Raw genomic sequence first — 22,047 nt, 5'->3', positions numbered from 1 at the left:
CACGGTCAATCTATGAGACAATGGTAATTCTCTGTGTCATGGTACAGTGTACACAGCCTTTACAGTATAAAGTAATGCACAAAGTGATATCATACGGATTACACATGATATCTAATTATGAAAAAAAAATCCACCAAAAAGTTTTTGATGATCCTTCTTAGGAATACTTTACCAGTGATGTCTCCGTATGCAGTAATGGGCGTAATAATGTCACAGTATATAGTGAACAAAGACATCCAACAGCACAGGTGTAAGAGAGGGAGTTTAACTTATTTTTTTCCGTCAACTTTTTCCTTTATACCCTCTGTTCATTTGGGGAAAAAAAGCATTTAGGTACCAGAATGCTCTGCTACATGTGGACAAGGCGTTATTCATTATTGTGCCGCCGTCTGATCACAAAATAAATCTCTGTAATGTTGGGAATGACTTGCGCCGCTCATTAACACGTTTGCGATAGTTACTCGCGAGGAGCTGAGCCACTTTAAGAATATACAGTAACTCTTTTTACACAACAGACTGGAACATTTTAAGAACTCGCAGAATGTCTAATAGGTTCTCCCTGGTGACTGATATAATTTTAAGAGAAACATTAACCTTTACATTAATCCTCAGGTCACGTTATATATTGAATACGTTTCACACTGTCATGTGAGTCACAAAAGAAACTACAATTCCATTGTGCAGCTACTTTATAGAAGCCAGTGCGAATTTGATACTGAATGCTGGAGTAATATGAGGATTGTTTAAAGACATTATTTACTTCAATTATTAGAGTTTCTGTATACAATAAATGAAAACATATTTACAAGTAAAAAGAATAAACTTTGCATAATATGTTGTCATAGATAAATAATTCTTTCTTCACTTCTCAGGCTCCAAAACAAACTAAGGTTTACTGAAATCTTTTCTGATCTATGTCATGGGGTAACATAATGGGGCACATTTACTTACCCGGTCCGGAGGATTTCCTGAGAGTGCATTGCCATTGGACAATTGTGCCGTAATTCAATAAGATCATGCGCTCGTTATCCTGAATGTTCCGCTTCTCCGATCAGGTCCCCCGGAGTTCACCATTTTCCTCCAGGTGTATGTAAGTGCATAGCATGCAACACAATTTTAAAGTTAAATCCTGGGGTTTGTCCGAATCAGTCGGATCGTCCAATGACCCGCCCCCTATTTGTGTCGCTGCGGCAAAATTCCATCGTGTGCGCCAAAATCCCCTTCTAAATGCCTGTCCCAGCATCTGTACTTTACCATTGCTCCACTTAAACTTAAATGGGTTCTCCAGTAGCATACAAGTAAGCTTCTATCCATAGAATAGGGGCTAACTTGCTAATCGGTGGTGGTCTCAGCTCTCACAAGAATGGGTGTCCGTTGTAGCCCAAGGTGAAGAGAGCTGCAAGTTGGTCATTCATCTCTATGGTGCTGACGGAGATAACCGAGCACTGTACTCAACAACTCCGATGGAGCCATTGAGATGAATAGAGCCAGCACATGCGCGACTGGCTGCTCTCTTCATCTCAGGGCACGATGGGGATACAATAGACCCCTGTTCTCAAGATCAGTTTTCCACACCCCATGACAGTTTTTGAATAGTGGGTATAGCAGGGCAAAGGGTAGGCGGGGACTTCCTGGTCAGCCAAATTTACTATAGCCTGCGACAAAGTACTGGCACAGGTTATAGATTAAATTTATGGCAGGCTAGACCCGGGATAGATTTCATTCCGTTGCATGATTGCTGTGCCAGAATTACTGATGGGTCGGAACCGTTTACTAAATCCAGCATGTTGCACACCTGAATAAGATAACTAAGACTTATTCTGGTAAATGTATCATAGTTTCAGCTAGGCAAATTGTAAAATTTTAGCGACTTCTGCCTTTTTTGCGCCATTTTTGCGACTTTTAACTATGTTGTGTTTCAAGTACGCCTTGTCTGCATCTTTGTACAGTGTGCCTTATGTATCATTGTTTTCCAGATGTTCCGTCAGACATTTTGCTGTTTTTGCACTGTTGCACTTTTTGCTGTTTTTGGATTTGAGACATTTGCAACAAAAAGTCTCAAAAAGAAGCCAAAATTGGTGCCTGCCAGGATATGAAAAACCGAACATGTATCACAAGTAAAAAGACAGGATCATACATAAGGTGCAAAAAAGAGCCGCCAAAATTCCCCTCAGAGAGACAAAATTATGATACATGTGGCCCAATGTGCCAATCTTTAAAAATCTCCCCCTTTGTTTCTCAGAAAAAGCGGCATTTATTATCGCCTTTCAAAGAGAAAACTGGTGAAATTTTATTTCCCTTGCACCACAATTTTGGTGGTTTTCCGACACTCATGACTCGTTTTTTTTTTTTGGCGGCAAATTTGTTGCGCCACTTGTGAATCCATCACTTTTCCCGCGCTTCTATTTTTCCAACTTGCTTTGGCGCACTGTTCTACGGAGTTCTGTTTCACCTTCTTGAATGCGGAGACAGCTCTTAACCTTTTGGTTTGTGCGCCGAATCATTAATCCCTTGTGCCACACCCTTCATCCCACTGAAACTATAGCACACTTCCTGCGCCACCCTGCACCTAAATTGATAAATGCCTGCCAACGTCTCTTGTCAATAGGTTGTTTTTCCTGTGTCTTGTACTCTCCATCTATGCCCCATTTACCCAAAACTGTATTGGGCAGCAAGAACAATACCCTATGGAGAAAAATTATGTGGTTTATCTAATCCCGGGCACAAACTATTTTCTAAATAGGCACTTGAAAGTGACTGATGAAACTCTCAGATTTGCTCTGATATCCATGTCCAATTCAAGTTACATAGTTGTCACTTCAAATGTTTGGAGAAGATATTAGATGTTCTTCTATTCATAAACCACATGATTTCTATATGGTTGGAGGTTTGATGTTGGTCCTTAGATAATTCTTGAAGACAGAAAACTAAACTCTCATCTAAACATCTGCTTTTTCTGGCGAGACTCATAATAATTCCATCAACGCACCCCTAGAGCGGTGAAGAGCTGGAGATGTTATCTTCTAAAGCTTCTAGATTGTTTTGTGAAGATTGTCTGATACTGTGAAAAAGCCACTATGGTTTCTTTGTTGTGAACTTACGCTGCCCCTAATGTATCTATCCTAAGATGTCTTTCACTGGTCTTCAGATTGCAATCTGCTGAAGGTTTAGGAAGCTGAGGCTGACGAGACAGCACGCTGCCTTTATTTTCCAGAGATACTTAGTATAGTTTGTCACAACACCAGGGATAGGGGTATGGGTGCATCTGAGTATGTTTGGACGTAACCCTAATACTGCTCATCTGTGTTATTTTTGTTATTTCTAATTTTTTTAAAAGAAATAATAATTATAAATAATAATTTTATCGAAAATGTATATCAAAGAGGGCGGCACCCTTGTGCCGCCACTAAGTGCATTTAAAAGGTTCACAGTCACTTTTTTAAAACTGCTCCTAAAACAGAGAGGAACAATGAAATTCTAAATAAACATGTGAATAGGTCCTTAGAGGCTGTTTAACAACTTCGCAGAGCAGATACTATTAAATTGCTATTGTCTTAAGGGAAATCTACCATGAATCATGATAAACCAGGGACACTTAGGCCTCTTGCACACTAGCGTTGCGTTTCACGTCAGGGTGCAATGCGTGAAAAACTGACGTTTTGGCTGCGTTTTTGTTCCATTTTTCCTTGGAGTAATTTGCGTTTTTGCGTTTTTCACGCGCGTGTTGTTAGCGTTGTTTTTGCGTTTTCGGCGCATTTTTGACGCGCGTTTCAATGGGAGACTCAAGCAGTTTTCAAAGGGACCATGGTTTGGGATTAAAATGTGTTATTTAATTGAAAAATAATGTCTTCTGATAATTTGCAAACATCTGCGATCTATTCTTCACTGTTCCGCGCGTATATTATCTCCCGACAATTTAGCAGATGTGAAGAACAGTGAAGAATAGAATAAAATCATTGTACACAGTGAACACAGTGAACACAGGATCATTTAAGATAAAAACACAGTGCAATATATATTGTTCTTCACATGCTATTTTGTTCGCGCCGTTCCGCGCGTATCTCCCGACAAGTAAGCAGATGTGCCGAACATCTGTAATCTATTCTGCACTGTGTTCTGCACTGTGTTTTTATCTTAAATGATCCTGTGGTCACTGTGTTCACTGTGTTCACTGTTTTTATTCTATTCTTCACTGTTCTTCACTGTGTTTTATTAATTAAATGATCGTTCGCGAGCAGGGGAAATAATGTTATTCTGGTCACCTAGCAACCCTTACGTTTAAAACGCATTGCACTCGCATTGCACTTGCAATGATTGCGAGTGCAATGCGTTTTTGATACGTCCCCATAGACTTGAATGGTGCGTGAAAAACGCGCGTGAAACGCAAAAATAGAGCATGCTGCAATTTTGACGCGCGTGCAAACGAACGCAAGCACGCGCGTTGAAAACCACGCAAATGGAGAAAGACCCATTGAATACAATGGGACAGAGTGCAATGCGAGTTCTGCGCGTCAAATGCACGCGCAGAACTCGCGCGTGAAAAACGCCAGTGTAGAAGGGGCCTAACTCATAGATCCAGGCACCGTGACTGTGGTAATCTTCTTATATTTTTTTATCTATGGCCTGCTTCCTTCTTAATCTAAAATTAAATTATGCGAATAAGTCAGAAGTGCTATGGGGAGTGTCAACAGATCCCCTCGGTGCTGCCGCTTAGCAGGCTGTTACACTGTGCAGGAGCACTGAATCCTCCCACTGTGCCCTGAAACTTTCTCAGTTGCAGTGAGATTACATCAGAGGGGGAAGTGATGAGGGAGCAGGGGGAGAGTGTAAGAGTGTAACAGACTGTAAAGCTGCTGCACAGAGGGGCTCTGGTAAAACCCCCAGGGCCCTTCAGGCTGCATAGCATAATTTTAAATAATGATTTCAGAAGGAAGGAGACCATTGATAACAAATACAAGAAGATTACCACCGTCACGGTGCCTGGATCTTTGAGTAAGTGTCCCTGGTTTATCATGCCTGATTTTTATAGTAAATTTCCATACATACGCAGCTCTTTTCTGGCAATACATTACATAGCCAAGTGGATAATTTATCCTGGACACTTCATTATGATTAAGCAATGTGACAGCGGCAGGCCAGGGTCCGGGGCAGCGCACCATTTATCACTATAGGCAGGAGCCTGAAACGTCTACCTGTCACTCCTGACATGTTAATTGAAGGAAAGGCTTATCTAGTCTGTGACTCCATGAATGCTGTTTATACAAGTACACAGGTAAAAGTAATCTGTCTGCAGAGGCTCAGCTCTCTAGGAACTAGATTAGTGATAGAACAATGCATCGATACATAACCCATAGTTTGTTCGAGACTTTTTCCCTTTTCTTTTTGTAATAAAATACTTTCCCTTAGGGAAATTGTAATAAAAAAATGAGAATTATTGTGTTTTACATCTGAAGCTCCTACAAGCAAGTCTGTGCGTGATCCAGCTTTGTTTTCATATTCAGAATGAATTGCACTTTTGACAACATGGATATGAGGGATGGAGTTAAATGTAATAATAGCAGCTTATTCCGACAGATAGAATTACTAACCCAGCAAAGTGTTCTGCTCTGAAAGTGTACATCTCACAACATGTGCCACCGAGGAACGTACCAGGTATTCACCGGGGTGTAAACCTGTGAGTAGTGACAAAGTGGGGTAGAAACTGCAAACCCATACATGTCAATATTGGGAAATTAATTATTAACCCCTAAGGAGCCACGTACATTACAGCTATTTTAGGTGGACTTAGGCCAACTTTTGCAAAAAATCTTCAAGCGTTTGTTTTTTTGCCTGCACGTTAGTGGCCAGGCTTCAATTGCAAACCTTAGATTTGTACTGTAGTAAAAAGGTGTGAACATATTCAAAGGAGGTGACTTTTTGAGCTTTCCAACTCATCATGCACGTTTATTTTTTGTGTGTAACATTTAGCTATTTTTATTTATTTTATGTTTTTATAAAGTTTTTTTTACTATTCTCGGAACGGCGTACGATATTATGTTTTTATTTATATTACAAGTAGAACGGTTAAGTTGATATAAAATGTATATATGTATTTTTTTTGTTTAATAATAGAATTTTGTATTTTTTGGCATCTTTATTTTAGATAAGTTTTTATTTTGCCAGATTTTACTTTTAAATTACATTCATCAGAAGAAATTGGAATTCATACATTTTTTTAATGCCTGCACAAAACAGGGAACATCTCAGGACAGTTCTGGTGCAGGTTAATGTAATCATTATTGATCAGCGGAATATGTCACTTTTCAAAGAAATGTGGGGGATCTGAAGGATATGATCTTTAGAGTATAAAGTGAAAAGTAGAAAATAATGCGCATGGAATTTCCGAATTGAACTTTGCAAATATGAATTTGATCTAGAACATTATATTTTTTTGTAAAAATGTGTTAGGAACAAGGTTGTTGTAGATTTATAGTGATTCATTTTCTTGAGGATCACTGATGCCAATACATCTTACCTTGGACAACAGCTTTATGCACAAGGCATAATGGGGCAGATTTACTTACCCGGCCCATTCACGATCCAGCGGCGCGTTCTCTGCGCTGGATTCGGGTCTGGCCGGGATTTATTAAGGTAGTTCCTCCGCCATCCACCAGTTGGCGCTGCTGCGCTGAAAAGCGTCGGAACGCGCTGGAGTTCACCGGCTCAGGCTGAGTGAAGGTAAGTGCAAGCTCCGTGACAGATTTTTCGTTTTAAATGCGGCGGTTTTTCCGAATCCGTCGGGTTTTCGTTCGGCCACGCCCCCCGATTTCCGTTGCGTGCATGCCAGTGCCGATGCGCCACAATCCAATTGCGTGCGCCAAAATCCCAGGGCAATTCAGGGAGAATCGGCGCAAATCGGAAATATTCGGGTAACATGTCAGGAAAACGCGAATCGGGCCCTTAGTAAATGACCCCCATAAAGTCACAATTTCTGGAAAGCGCCACTGAAGTTGTGATTTTATGGCCCTTTTGCACGACATAAACCACTTTTTTTAAAAAGTGGCCACGGCAGGGTACAAGGCGAGCTACGGTGAAGAAGCCTTTACCAGCCAAACTTACTATAATGTGGGCAAAGAAAACTGACACAGATTGTAGCTGAAATCTATACCTTATCTAGTACAAGGACTGGCACCATATATGTCACTACACTACTTAGAACGTTCCATTTTTTCAATTTATTGATAACTATTAAATGGTTATGAAATACATAAAAATAATAATCATGAAAAATACACATAATCACCCAAACTCATCTTAGATTTGCAAAGTACACAAATCCATTTTTACAAATATAATAGCTATCAATAAAAAAAATTAAAAATCTAAGAAGTATAGTGACATATACTGTATAAGTTGGTGCTGGTGCTTGTACTATACAGGCAGTCCCCGGGTTACAAACCAGATAGGTTCCATAGGTTTCTTAAGTTGAATTTGTATGTAAGTCGAAACTGTATATTTTATAATTGTAGTACCAGACAAAAAATGTTCTTGTCCCAGTGACAATTGGATTTTCACATTTTTTTGTTGTAATTGGACCAAGGATTTTAAAGAAAGATTTAGTACAGACACCTTACAGCTGATCACTGCAGTCTGGGACTATAGTAAAGCATCCAGAGAGCTTCGCCAGGGGTCCCAGTGGGTAAAGAGGTGCGTCTTTAACTAAGGGTCGTCTGTAAGTCGGGTGTCCTTAAGTAGGGGACCTCCTGTAAATTGCTCCACAATTTTCGTTCCTGCAATAGCCAGGGTAACATGTGAGAGCACGTGCAACCTAAATTTTCACTCTTCTATCTATGTGACGCCCTATTACGACAAATTCACACTGAAATCTACACCAGCCTGGGACAAGTGTAGATTTCATTTCCGGCACACGAGTGCTGCGCCACAAATGGGAACCTCCCCGTTGAATTTATTCAACCGTAACTCTGAGTGACTGATTTAAGACTCTCATACTGATTGACTTCTTCAGCCACTGAATGTTTATGATTTTTTTTACAACAGCGATGAAAGAGTCTCTGAGGTTGATGACACACGTCAAAAAATAGGGTACCCATATTAATCCTATATAAATGTGACACCCCGAAACACACATATTTTTACAAGAAATACAAATACCTCCAATATTTTGTTTTCTATCATCTTAAATTGGCATCAAATATATTTGAGAATTCACTTTAGAACCAGGTCAGATATTTTAATTCCCTATACACCATAACTAAAACACAGGCATTGTGAGAAGCTAGTGTTGTTTTGTCATTGACATGGCTGCAGGGTGACCTCTGGGAGAGCGTGTTTATTTGGAAAGTACTGGGATCATGGCAAGTTAATCCGGTTTTGGTGGTGAAGTTCATAGTTTATTTATATGCACTTGAACTTTGATGTTTAATGCGGTCACTGCTTTGTATTAATGTGCTATATTAGTGCTATTGGAAACAATAAAAACCGGGTCCAGTTAATAAAAACACTTTTCTATCTTTCCCTGTCAACCCAACAAAATTGTTGCATGAGTACAGAAAAAATTATAATCTGAATTTAGTAACGATAGGATCCATCTATTAAGTCTTTACCTAGGACAAGATTGAACACAAAACATTCCCTCCTATGTGACTGTGGTAATACAGTCTAAAGGCTACATTCACACGACCGTATGATTTTTCCAGTCCTGTATTTACGGGCTGAATGAGCCCGTATATACGTGACGTTTTTCATACGTATGCAGCACGTATTTAGCCCGTATTTTATACGTGCCCATAAACTTCTAGGGCATACAGAACTGAAATACGGGAGAAAATAGGACATGCTCTATATTTTTATACGGCCAGTATACGGTACGGTACACTCCAGTGTTAAAAACGGCAATATAAATGGTTGGACGTATTGTCCATTGAAATGAATGTGGCCGTATGTAACCCGTAAAAAAACGGTACGTATACGGCCGTTTTCATACGTCCGTGTGAATGTAGCCTTAGTTTGCCACCAGTTAATGTACAGGCTACAGACCTTTGCTGACCACGATCTAAAGGGATATAATATAAATTTTTTCTTATGTAACCGATTATGTGTACAAGATTATGGTTTCACTATCATCATGCAGGGCTGGGATCCTATATTCAAATGTGATCAAGCACCAAATGTGTAGTTGGAGTTTCATTTTTCTTTTCGTGGAATGGGGTTTTCTCCATGTATTACAGCTTCTTCCCACACTCAAGGAACATATTGATAAGTTTAAACAGTTTGTTTTGACTTCTAGGGGTTTTTGATGTTGATGACCTATTAGAAGGATAAGTCATCAATATCATTATCATAGGGTCCAATAATAAGAACTGATCATGTGTTCTTAGAATAGTCCAGTGATGGAGCTATACAATAGACAAAGCCCAACGAAGACAGTTTCATATACCGTGCAATGGTTAGTAGTTTATTTACTCATTTACTCATATCGGACAGGTGGTCCCCTACTTAAGAACACCCCACTTACAAATGACCCTAATTAAAGATAGACCACTCTGCCGACTGTGATCTCTGGCGAAGTTCTCTGCTTGTTTTTCTTTAGTCCGACTGCAATGATCAGTAAGGTGTCTGTAATGAAGCTTTATTGATAATCCTTGTTCCCATAACAGCACAAAATTTTTGTCTGGAGTTACAATTATAAATTATACAGGTCTGACTTACATACAAATTCAACTTAAGAACAAACCTAAAGCACCTATCTTGTACATAATTCAGGGACTGCCTGTAGTTGAAAATGGCTGATTGGTGGGGATGCTTACCATCAGAACTCCACCAATCTGATATTAATGAAATATCCTAAGGTCAATTTTAGGTAAATAATATTGAAAACTCAAAGGTCTGGGAAATCTCTTTAAATAAAATTGACCATGGTGTATTCGTGTATTGCCTGAGATTGGAAAGTTAGCTTTAGAGCCGTGTTGGCCATCTGGGACTTATATGAACAGTGAGAATCTCTGCGCAGAATTACGGAATATATTGGTGTTATAAAAGTCATAACATAATAAAAATAAATAACTATGCCATATATAATGACAAAATCTAGCATATATAATGAATAAATCCACCATATATAATGAAATTAATCCACCATATATAATGAAATAATTTAATTTACCTTACCCCTCCAAGGAATAAAAAATCTGTTGAATATTAAATAAAAGTGAGTTCTGCCTTCACTGGGGCTGAATTGTTAATAGATGCTAAATATATTTCTTGCTCACCTCCAGTTTGAAATTGAATTTTAGTATTGATTTGATTCTTTTACATTAAATTAAAGGCAGTTACAGTTCACGGGGGATTAATAATAGTTGAGAATAATATAAAACTGCAGGAGTAAAAGTGTATTAATAAACAAGGGTGGGAGAGAACATATGCATCTGGAAGCGTTTGTGTAGTCTAGACAATTTCAAGATAAAATTCTTATAGGAACTGGCATGAGAATGATGACTGTTGAGAACCAGATTCTTGAGGAATAGAGGTGATTTCCCAAAATTACTGAAGGAAACATGACTTGTACTAAGGGATATAGTAAAGGAAAATTCAGAGGTAATTGTGCATAACAAATTGCCATCTGTAATGTAAAAAAAACCCTGCAATTGTAATGAAGCTATTTTTGATAAATTGCACAAAATTTTAATTAAAAGTTGTCTGCTGTCAAAATGATAGAAATTAGTCATGATTTAAGGGGTTTTGTGGATGACTTTTATGTGGATTCAGTTGTGGGAAATTTATAATGACTAACAGCATGATGCGTCGGTCTTGATGTTCCCCCCGTGTGGCGCACGATGCACCCAATATACTAAGAGGCTCCTGCCTAGCGTAGACTTCTGCTATAAACTGGGTAGATCATAGTAAATGTGCCAGACATGATTCATTTTCCCCAGTATACACTGGATAGGTTATCAGTTTCCAATTGGTTGGGTCTGATAGTCTGGCCCTAAAATCTAAACATGCTCTAACCAGGCTCTCTACAGTGCATAGCTGTGCCCTCCAATGTGTAGCGGTGATACCAGGAAAATACAAAAAGGTATATAGTCCACTCACCCAGTCACTCCAAACTCTCCTTAGGATGTCCTCTGGTATAGTGGTGCACACAACCCAGTCCTCAGCAAAATGACATAACCATGGAAAAAATGTAACGGCTTCCATTGCTTCAATTATCCACAAGGGTCCACAGTAATTGCGATCCATTATTGGTTCTCATTTTTTACAGTATAGAGGGAAACATAAAGATTTTCGATTTTTGAAGCTATGGCATCTCCTGGCTAACACATACATAATTTACATACATTTTTTTCCTGGAAAATACAACACAACTTCCATTCAGGCTCCTCTTCAGTTCCCTGGCAGTGTAAAGGATCCACAGGTTCTATGACACTGCCACCATACACTGGATGGCGACCTTCAGTGTATGGATTCTACCGGTTCATCCTGTGGATACGTCATTACTATTAAAAATCTAACGGGGCCCATAAATCTCTGTACTCTACAGAGAACAGTCCACTTTTCATTTTAATTTAATTTTAATTGTTCTTCGTTATATCTATAGAATATTTACTTATGCGGTAATAAGTTACTTTCAAATCACTCTAGTTACATTATCATTGGATACAAGGTCAAGTGGAGTTTGTCTTCTTCTGGTCCCTCGGGCCCATAATTGTATACAGGTGATCCTACATATTTAATAACTGACCAAACCTTCAGATATTTGCATTGAGGGTGCCCTGACTATTCAATGCTTGCCTATAAGGCACAAAATTAAAGGTTTTTGGTATATTTCAGTTTACCATGCCTAATCCTTTTATTCTTGTGGAAGATAAAGTGTTGGCAAAGCTGTCTGGCAGCTGCTTATTCTGCTCTCTATATTGAGAACACATGCATGCTTGGCAGAAGCAAGTATGTTTATGGTGGTCAGGAGAAATATCTTAGCTCTCAGTCAAACAAGGATTTTGACAGAAATTCGGTAAAATCTATGACCAGTTTAAAAGTATGGACCGCCTAAAATAGGTTTGATTTGCTAATGTGTAATTTGCTATAATGAGCACATAACACATATCAATACATGTCTCATAAATTCACAACACATCTGGACCGATACCTGTTGAGTAGGACTTTAATTTTAGATAAGCAGTAACCAAATAGGAAGTTTTGATATGGGGCTCTAAACAAACTACAAATGTCAAACAACTACTCCCCATATTTCTAGAGATGGATATGTATCATATGCAAGTCTACCCACATGCATCCAGGTCTGAGTAGTACTCGGAGGGTTAATGTACCATGTAACCTTTTACTATGTGTGGGCAAAAACAAGGAGTTCATATTGAAATCATTTGAACTTCCTCTAAAACCATTACATGCATTTATTTTATTATACGGGCTGTACCTCCAGGGCCCTAATCTGCTCCTCATCTTCTTCATCAATACATGAAGTTATGTTAAATATCCACAGATCATTATATCCCTTTGTACCATCCCACATCATGATTTTATTAAGAGATTAACAATGCAGTTCATGTACAGTTAATGGTTTGTACAATGTATTGCTGGCTTGGGGGCATTTTCTTACATTTAGAACTATATAACTTTTTTCATTTGTATTCTCTGCTGTGTTATATCTATAGTATGTATGTGAACTTTTTTTCTTAAATGGCAGCCATTATATTCTTTATGGAACGCGAAAATAGCACAAACAATCACCAGAATTCTGTTTTAATTTGCTTCACAAATGTTTCACATTTTGTGCACTGCATTTATGTATTTATTTTTATTTTTGTATTCTGTGTGTAAATAATTATTGGGCTTATCGAAGACTGTAAAACCAAGCACACAAATATGCAAGTGTATGTCCCCTTTGGCAGAATATTTTAGCTTCTTATGCCCTTGTTTTTACAAACAAAGGCTTTGAAAATTATGCAAATGAGCCTGGTAGGGGCTCTTGGTTCTATTAACAGCTATGGAGCCAAGAGCCCCTCAGGTTTATTTGCATTATTTTCAAAGCCCTTTCTTGTGAAGACACGAGCATAAGAAGCTAAAATAAGAACAGATCCTGCCAGAGGGGGCACACACCAGTATGTCATTGTTCTTGGTTTACAATCCTTCATCCTGGTGGTAGATTTCCTTTAAGATGAAACATCCTGCTCCAGGATTGTGGAAAAACTCTGGCATCCAGCATTAGTCACTGTCAGATACACCCTGTGCACTTTAAGGCTGGATTCACACGACCGGTGCCCGCCGTACCATAGCACGGCGGGCCCACGGCAGCGCGCGGGGAGAGGAGGAGGGGGAGAGCGCTGCTCACCCCCGCCTCTCTCCATAGGGATACATGGCGCACAGCGCTGTATGCCCTGAAAAAATATGACATGTCCTATTTTTTCACGGGGTACAGAGCGGTACGTGTGCGGCACCGCACCGCTCCCGTAGGGCGCCGCGCGCCCATTGCCGTCTATGGGGGAGTTTATCGGCCGTATATACGTCGGCCCTATATACATCCCCCTTGCTGTAGTGTGAATGCAGCCTAAGACTGTCTAGCCTGGTTCCATTTTGTCAAATTGTAGCTGTACTCTAATGAATCTGATATGATAATGTGACAATGCTAGTTATATGTAGTACAGTGTATCAGTTATACTAGAATCAGGTACTTTGGGTTGCAGGTTGTTAGTTCCGGTAAATTATATACTAGATGTAATATACTTATATGTTAAATGTTCTTATACATTGAAACGATTGGCGAAATTGAGCATCATAATTTCCATAGGTACTTAAAGGCAAGTTAAATCTCTTACTGAACTTGAGCTGATATCACTGTAAAAATCCCATGTTCCATACTCATGTTCATTGCCTATTATATATAAGGCCTTCCGTCTTACACTGTCAATGATCATCTGTATTTTCAATGCCTGCAACTTGCCCAACATGATATTCTCATTATTGTTTGTATAGACTTTCTTTTGTTTCGTTTTGCTATTGTGAAAGATGTTAAATGTTAAAAGGGAATCTGTCATCAGTTTAGACCATAATAAATTGCAAACAGTGCTAGGTATAGCCTTTAAAGACCAGTTTAACCATACCTGTGTGTGTAGTTAGTTGCAGAAGGAATGTGAATTTGCAGTTTTGGCAAGTGCTCTGGGTGGGTCTTCCAGCCTGAAGAGCTTCATGCTATTTTAAATAAACTGTTCAGACATCCCTCTCCACTAATCTGCATGAATACTGTACATATCCAACTAAAATCCTGATACAGCTACTTGTAGCAGAAGGGAGGGGCCATGGAGCATTACAGTGCAGAGAGCAGAAAGCTCTTCAGGCTGATAGATCCACCCAGAGTTCTTCTAAAACCTATAGAGCTGGATTATCACTTCAGTTTTCACAGTCCTCTCACTATTAACCCCATATACAAAGGAATGATTACACTAGGGAATATTTTAGGAAACAGGAGCCTGTTTTAGTTTCTGAATTTTTAATGCTGCCACATGATTTCCCTGCATGAGGCCTACTGAGGCTCTGTTGCCCAGAGGCCTACTGAAACTGAGTGACTGTATCTTTATTTTTCTCCTAAATACTGTCCACACCATTGACTTACTGTCCATTTCTCATGTATCCATAAATGATTTGATAGAACGTATGAAGTCAAACTTTTGGCAGCTAATATTCTGTAGCGTTTCATGGGAACTCTGTTGTATGGGATGCTAGGCACCCTGTCATCACATGATATTAAATCTAAAGTTTACACTTGGATGAAACATCAAATAAGAACCCTAAGGCTTGTATCTATTTCTCTTTTAGTCTGTTTGGTTGGGAGATTCTGTACACTTGAACATATTGTAATCCTTAAAGGGGCAAGTGCAGAATGCTATATGACCCCGTTTCATTGCTACTATCATTAGTTTGGTGTTTTTTAAGCATCTTTTTACTTGTTCAAAACATATGCCACTGAAGTGTATATGTAAATAAGCTTACACTAGCCAAGAAGGGGGGAGAGTGACCTTACCTTACAGTATGCATACACAAATCTAAAGATTTACACCCAATTGACTAATATGAGAACTATTTTAGTTATAATATTTTTCTGATGGGGTATTTATTAAAAAGATGGAAAGATATCAAAAGAGAAGATCTTTATTGATCAGGGGCACAGTGACATTCAAATGAGTTATGTCATTCTGTATTTTGTAGATGGTAGGGGGGCCTCTTTAATGGTTAGCCATTAAATCAGATCATGGGGGTGTGGGTTCTTACTTTCAACAAAGGAGCAGCAGAAGTGTTACAGGGGTTGTCCAGTCACAACAAATGAGCTGATATCCACAGGATATGGGCTAACTTGCTTATTGATGGTGGTCTCAGTGGTGGAATCACAAGAATGGGGGTCTGTTGTATCCACATGGAACCCCAAAAGAATGGAGTGGCAGGTCCCAGTACTGCACCAGGGTTTCTCCGTCAGCGCCCTAGAGGCGAATAAAGTAGGAAGCATGTGCGACCGGCTGCTTTGTTTAATCAGGGTACAATGGGGATATGATGGACCCCAGTTCTCGAGATCCACTAAGACCCCCACTAATCACCGAGTGTGATTAGGGTCTAAGTTGTAGTGACTAAACAAACCCTTTAAGATGATCACGGTGTAATTTCATGTCTGTTTGGCTCTTCCTGGATATAGAGTTAAGTATTTTTAAGATACGTAGAATGCTTTCTATGAATCTGGACAGGAAATTGAAGACAGAAAAAAGGGGCTCAGTATTCAGTGGGGCCCCTCTGCTTGTAGCTTGTATGAATCTCAATGGGGGTCTCATGACTACTATCTGTCTTAAGTATAGGTAATCAGAAAGTCAAATAATACTTGTTTCACCTATTTACCTTATCATGTCCATTACTTCTGTATACAGGTGGTCCCCTACTTAAGGACACCCGACTTACAGACAACCCATAGTTACAGACAGACCCCTCTGACCTCTGGTGGAGCTTTCTGAATGCTTTACTATAATCCTAGATTGCAATAATCAGCTGTAAGGTGTCTGTAATGAAGCTTTATTGATAATCCTTGGTCCCATTACAGCAAAAAAATGTTTAAACTCCAATTGTCACTGGGGCCAAATTTTTTTTTCTGGATCTACAATTATAAAATATACAGTTTCGACTTACATGCATATTCAACTTAAGAACAAACCTCCGGACCCTATCTTGTACGTAACCCGGGGTCTGCCTGTATTGTCTACTGTCTTATTGGGCCATATAAAAAGATTGGTGCTGTACGTAATAGCAGGGATTTTATATTTCTACAATATCCCCCTCCTATCACAAAAGTGTACATGCAATACAAGATTAAATTAAAAATGGGTTTTGGTTACGTTGATTATATCTTATCCAGAATAAATGTATTTTACCATATTTATATTGTCAAAGAAAGAACAATGCTGCCGGTCAAGAAAAATGGATAGAAATCAGATGTTACAGGTTTTTGGCTTGTGTTCTCTGTAGTCTGGAAAATGTAAGATGTAAGTTATTGGTCACTGACTGCCTTAGAAGAACTGTTCTGTATTATTATAACCCACAGTCCTATGATAATAGGAGAGCAATGAATGGAGTGTGTATAGGGAGAACTCTAGCACGAAACATAGGTCAGAATATCAGGTATCTCAAGAGGGGGTTTGACACATGATACAATACACAGCACTTGTATATATTGTCTGTGATACTTAGCCTGTTTTCTTTCTGTTCTGTATAGGCCTGTCCCGGGCTCTCTTTCCTCACTACTGCATCTCCACAACAGACAACGCCAACCCATGCCTGCCTCTATGCCTGGCACGCTGCCCAACCCCACCATGCCTGGATCCTCCGCCGTGTTGATGCCTGTGAGTTCTAAGTTTATATATAATGGTTATACATCATTTGGTTGTGGTCAGTTTTTATTGTCCATTTTTATTATTTTCATGTTAAGATGATTTTATCAATTGTTACTTTTTTATTTTGCGGATTTAACATGATCACTTATTATGCTGCATATTATGCTATGTATTGCTACTGTATGGGACAGTTTTCAGGGGTTGCTATATATTTTTCATTTAAATGAAACCTTGTTTCTGGAATTGTTGTTGAATTGGGAAGATCTATAATTTGTGTGGGGGGGTAAATGTGCACATCAGGTGGTTTTTACTGACCCATCATGTACAGTAATGGTTTGTCCTACGGTGCTTTTACGGTGGTTTCCATTGCTAAAAAGTCATGTTAAAAGTTTTTAAAACTTACAACTGCCAAATTTACTGTAGCGAGTCATGGGGGATGGGAAGCAGCTGCATATAGTCATGCAGTCATTGCACTAAATCATTCCAGATCTGCCTTCCAGTTCACAGTACAGTGCGGAGAGCTGTCACTCAACCTGATGTGTAATATCACACAAATATGAAAATCTGCATAAAATGTGTTACTTTTTTCACCCACCCAGCAAAGTTCACTGCGACCATAATTAAAATGTTGCCTCTAATATATCTTTCAAATCTTACTGCCTTTGGAGAGGTGATTCTGTAATTTATTTCTTCAGATCCCCCCACCCTCTTTTGAAGGTCTCCAAATTATTATAATAATATCACGACACCCTAACAACTCCCTTGAAAGGCAGCATTTGCCAACACACCGTGTTGCACCTAATATATCTATTGAATCCACGTGTGGACATATTAAAGTCGCAAGTGCAGTAAAAAGTCACAAAAACTCCTTTGCCAAATATATCACCCTCTAATATAAATGAAACAAGCCCAACCCCCCCAAAAAAAAAAAATTAGACAGATGCAAAGTCCTAGACCAGTGATGGCGAACCTTTTAGAGACCGAGTGCCCAAACTTCAACCCAAAACCTAATTACTTATCGCAAAGTGCCAGTACGGCAATTTAACCTGAAAACTGACAGTTTAGTTTAGAATCAATAAAATGATACATTCCCAATCAGAGGTAGCTTCCCTCCCATTGCGTTTTATTTGCATTTCAAAACTCCTATACTTGTTTCATACATTGAGGAAGAGGCAGCAGTCCTATACACACTGAAACGCCACTTTTACACCATTTTACATCACATAAAAGAGTAATAAAAAGCTATCAAAAGGTCGCACAGTCCTCAAAATGGTAGCAATGAAAACAACTCCCCAGCTCCGTGCACTAAAGTTATTAGCGTCACAAGATGGCAAAACTATTTTCTTTTTTGTACACTGTTTTAATTATTGATAAAGTTTTAAAACACAATAAAACCTACAAAACTGGTATCACTGCGATTGCAACGAACCAAAAAATAAAGGAGACAAATGATTTGGAGCGCACAGCGAAAGTATTAAAATCTAATCCCACAAGACAGCGTTCCAAATTTTTTTTTCCGCCATCTTTACCATTTTTTTTCCAGCTTCCTAGTACACGACATGGAATAATAAATAACGCAAAAAATAAGCCCTCACACCGCTATATATAAATGCACATATAAATATATAATATAATATGTATATACATACATACAAACATAGAAATACATATATTACTTGCTATTTGGTTGTCCAAGGTGGCGGTTGTGCAAAAGTTCAGGTGTCTGGTGTTCCAGAGGGGGAGGGGGGGAGGGGTCGGTTGGGTAGATGGGCATAGGGCGGGTGGCCAGAGTTAGGGCTGCGGGGGGGGGGGTAATGCGGCATATGGAGATCTGGGCAGTGGGTTTATGAGGCATGAGTTCCAGGGGAGGGGGTGATGGGGGGGGTGCAGTGACCGGAGTTGGGGTGGGGGGGGGGTAGCGAAAGCGTCCGGAGTTCGGGCGGGCGAATTGCAGTGGCGAATTGCAGTGGGCGGAGTCCGGCCGGGGGGGGGGGGTTAGCGGGCGGAGTGCGGGCGGAGTCCGGGCGGGGGGGGTCGGGGCGTTTGGTAGCGTTCGGAGTTGGTTGCGGTAGCGGGCGAGGTTTGGGCTGTGGTGGGGTTTGTGGTAGAGGGCATGGTGGTTCGCAATAGTGGGTATGCGATAGCGGGCTGGGGTCCGGGTGGGGGGAGGGCTTGTGGTTGCAGGCACAGTTTGTGCTGGTAGTTTTGCGGCTTGCGGGCGGAGTTTAGGGGAGGGGCGGGAGCGAGCAGGAAATCATCCCTCCTGCTGGTATATTATGCCCCAAATAAAAAAAATGAACTTACCTCAGACTCCGCATTCCTCCGGCTTCTTCTGTTCTGCACACAGAGTAAGGTGCCCAGCGCTAGCAGCGTAATGACATCATTACGCTGCCAGCACTGGGACGCTTACTGTCCTGTGCGCTGTAGTGATCAGACAGAGCAGGCAGCGTCAGCGCCCTGCTCTGTCATGGCTTTTAGCAGTATCGGAGCGCGGCTCCGATACTGCTTAAAGCTGAGTTAAATTCAAAGGACCCGCGTGCCAGCAGTAAGGGCTCTGCGTGCCCTCTCTGGCACGCGTGCCATAGGTTCGCCATCGCTGTCCTAGACTAATGATTGATGACCCCCATGGACACATAGGAGGTGATTTATAATTAAGCAGGCTTCTTGCACCAGTTCTTGGACTCTCTTAGGAGCTTTCTATGTGTCAGTTTTACCACAGTGGCTAAGACAACTTGATAAATGTGGTATTTGAAGTGTTCAGGGGTGGATTAAGACCACCATGGGGCCTGGGCTGCATAAATATTATAGCCCCTTATAAGGAATAACTTCCTACATAAGGTACTAGAATCAAGCTTTTTGGGGAATGGAGGGTGTGTCCATTCTGCTGCTTTCACTCTGTGGTTTCAGGGCCTTTGTAGGACCTTCAGAGGTCCTGAAATTGCTCTTGTGTACATGTGTATTGAGAGCAGGAACAGATGCACAAGTAGTTAATGGTCAAAGGTCCTTCTGAGTATAAAATTTGGTTGGGGGTTTGGTTGGCCTTGAGCCATGGGCCCCAGGCTACCGCCGTAACCGCCTATATTAAAGTCCACTACTGGAACTGTTAATGTCTGCATTGGATTTGAGACTTTTTGGTGGATAGTAATAAAAAAAGTAGCATTTTTTTTACACAACTGAAGTATTTCCTACTCCAGGAGGGAACTAAATTTGAAAAGTAACACTTCCAAATCTGTTTTGCACATCTGGGTTCATTTGATAAATCTGGAGTAAGTGAAAAGTAGAGCAAGTTGACAAAAAATGGGAGACATTTGTATGCTGTGAAACTGATATAAATACAATGTTAAAGCACCAGAATGAAAGACTGTATGCAAATGAGCCTGAGGGGCTCCAGGCTCCATTAACATCCATGTCCTTCATCTTGGTGGTAGATTAACATGCCTTGTCTCCCAGTTTTCCAACATACTGGTCGCCTGTTTGCTATAGCTTAAAGTGTTAATTGCTTAACCGACACACATACTCACTGCCGAGTTTATTAAGAGTCTGGAGCCTCTTAGTAAATTTGTAGTGGAGGGCGCTGGAGTGGGCAATATCTGGTGCCAATTTTAAAGAAAACTTACCATCAAAAATCTACCTATATTAAGGGAGATCTGATGGTAGGTTCCTCCTAAAATTATAAGCCCTAACCTACCTTTGTCTAACCTGATTTAAACTTTATTGAATTAATATGCAAATTTTAGGCAGAGGCTACTGGGGCTTGGAGTAGCCACTCTGGGCTGTGGCAAAGAATACTCCATGCCCCAGTAGCCTCTGCCCAAAATTAGCATATTAGTTAGATAAACTTTTCCTCCAATTTCACAAACCAACAAGTTTTGCATTATATTGATACCATGTTAATACCATTCAGGTGCTCTAGTTGAATGAGACAAGTGCAGAAATTTTGTGTTCTAAAACATTACAATGATACAAAGGGTGAACACTAACATTTCTGGTTACCTTATATTTCATTCATCCAGTGATCTACAATATATATTATATGTTTTTACCACAGTATGTAGTGGTAAACCTCTAAATCATTGCCTGTGTGAAATAGGGATATCAACCTGTGGAATGTAAAAATATACAGCATTGACAATAATTGGAGAGGGCCATTGAGGACGTGTGGAGTATCAGTAGGACCCCCCAGGGTATTTGGCCACCAGTTCTCTCTAGTGGTCTATTGTTCCCTTCATCTTCCTAAGTACTCACTCACTTTGTACACATCTGTGTAAGGAAAGAATTCAAAACACAGGGAATCGTGTCTAAACTTGCGTGATTTCTACATATGCTGCAAAGTTCAGGTTTGGGACACAACTTAATGTTATTCCTGTATTATCAGACAGAGTATAAATGTAATAAAGAGATATCACACATAAGCTGTGATGTTCTGTGCTACTGCTAAGCAAGTATTGCCAGCCACATAGTAGTAATAGTTATCAATCATGTAGCATCAGTATGGCCATTATTTATTATCTAACACTTGTCAGCTTTCTGAATATTACATTTTATATAGATATTTCCTGTTTTTATCTGATTAGTAGAGATGAACAAATCTATTTATTGATTCAATACGAATCTGATTAGCAGTTATCATTCATCTCAGAGCTAAGGGAGGGGACATGAGCGAGTGAAAATGGAAAAATGCATTAAAAAAAATGACATTAAAGATATGTCATTTTTTTTTTTTTTAAATTGTATTTTGTTGAGCTAGAGGGGGTTATATATCAATTTATAATATGGATTGGACATGAATCGAATTGTATGAAAAATTCGGCTAAGCTTCAGCAAGGTAAATCTTGGATGATTGGCTTGTCTCTAGTTATTAAGAACAATGGGGCTCATTTACTAAGGGTCTGTGGGACACATTTTCGGCGGGTTTCCCGATGATCTCTGTTTTGCTTTCCGCGGGATTTTGGCACATGCAATCGGATTTTGGCGCACACAACTTAAATCGGGGGGGGGCGACCGTCGGACAACCCAACGGATTCGGACAATGCGCAGGATGTAACATTTAGAATTGTGTCCCATGACACGCACTTACAAGCACCAGGAAGAAGCAGGTGAACTCCGGTAGACCTCGCCGCAGAAGCGACGGATGCAGGAACTCGGGCGCACGAGCTTAGTGAATCGC

General features: G+C 40.0%; 1 protein-coding gene across 6 annotated transcripts in view; it reads left to right on the top strand.

Moving 5' to 3' along the window:
- CREB5 (cAMP responsive element binding protein 5) overlaps nt 1–22,047 on the top strand; it is a 328,890-nt gene that overhangs the window by 229,532 nt on the left and 77,311 nt on the right. For all 6 annotated transcript variants that reach the window (XM_072153716.1, XM_072153718.1, XM_072153714.1 and 3 more), the window contains one exon: nt 16,763–16,889. In XM_072153716.1, coding sequence (XP_072009817.1) covers nt 16,763–16,889 — 127 coding nt within the window. The remainder of the gene's footprint in view (nt 1–16,762; nt 16,890–22,047) is intronic.

Source organism: Engystomops pustulosus, chromosome 5 (genome assembly GCF_040894005.1).
Source record: "Engystomops pustulosus chromosome 5, aEngPut4.maternal, whole genome shotgun sequence".
Classification (NCBI taxonomy): Eukaryota; Metazoa; Chordata; class Amphibia; order Anura; family Leptodactylidae; genus Engystomops; species Engystomops pustulosus.
The sequence above is the reverse complement of the archived record's forward strand: the minus strand, read 5'-3'. Positions and strand labels throughout refer to the sequence as shown.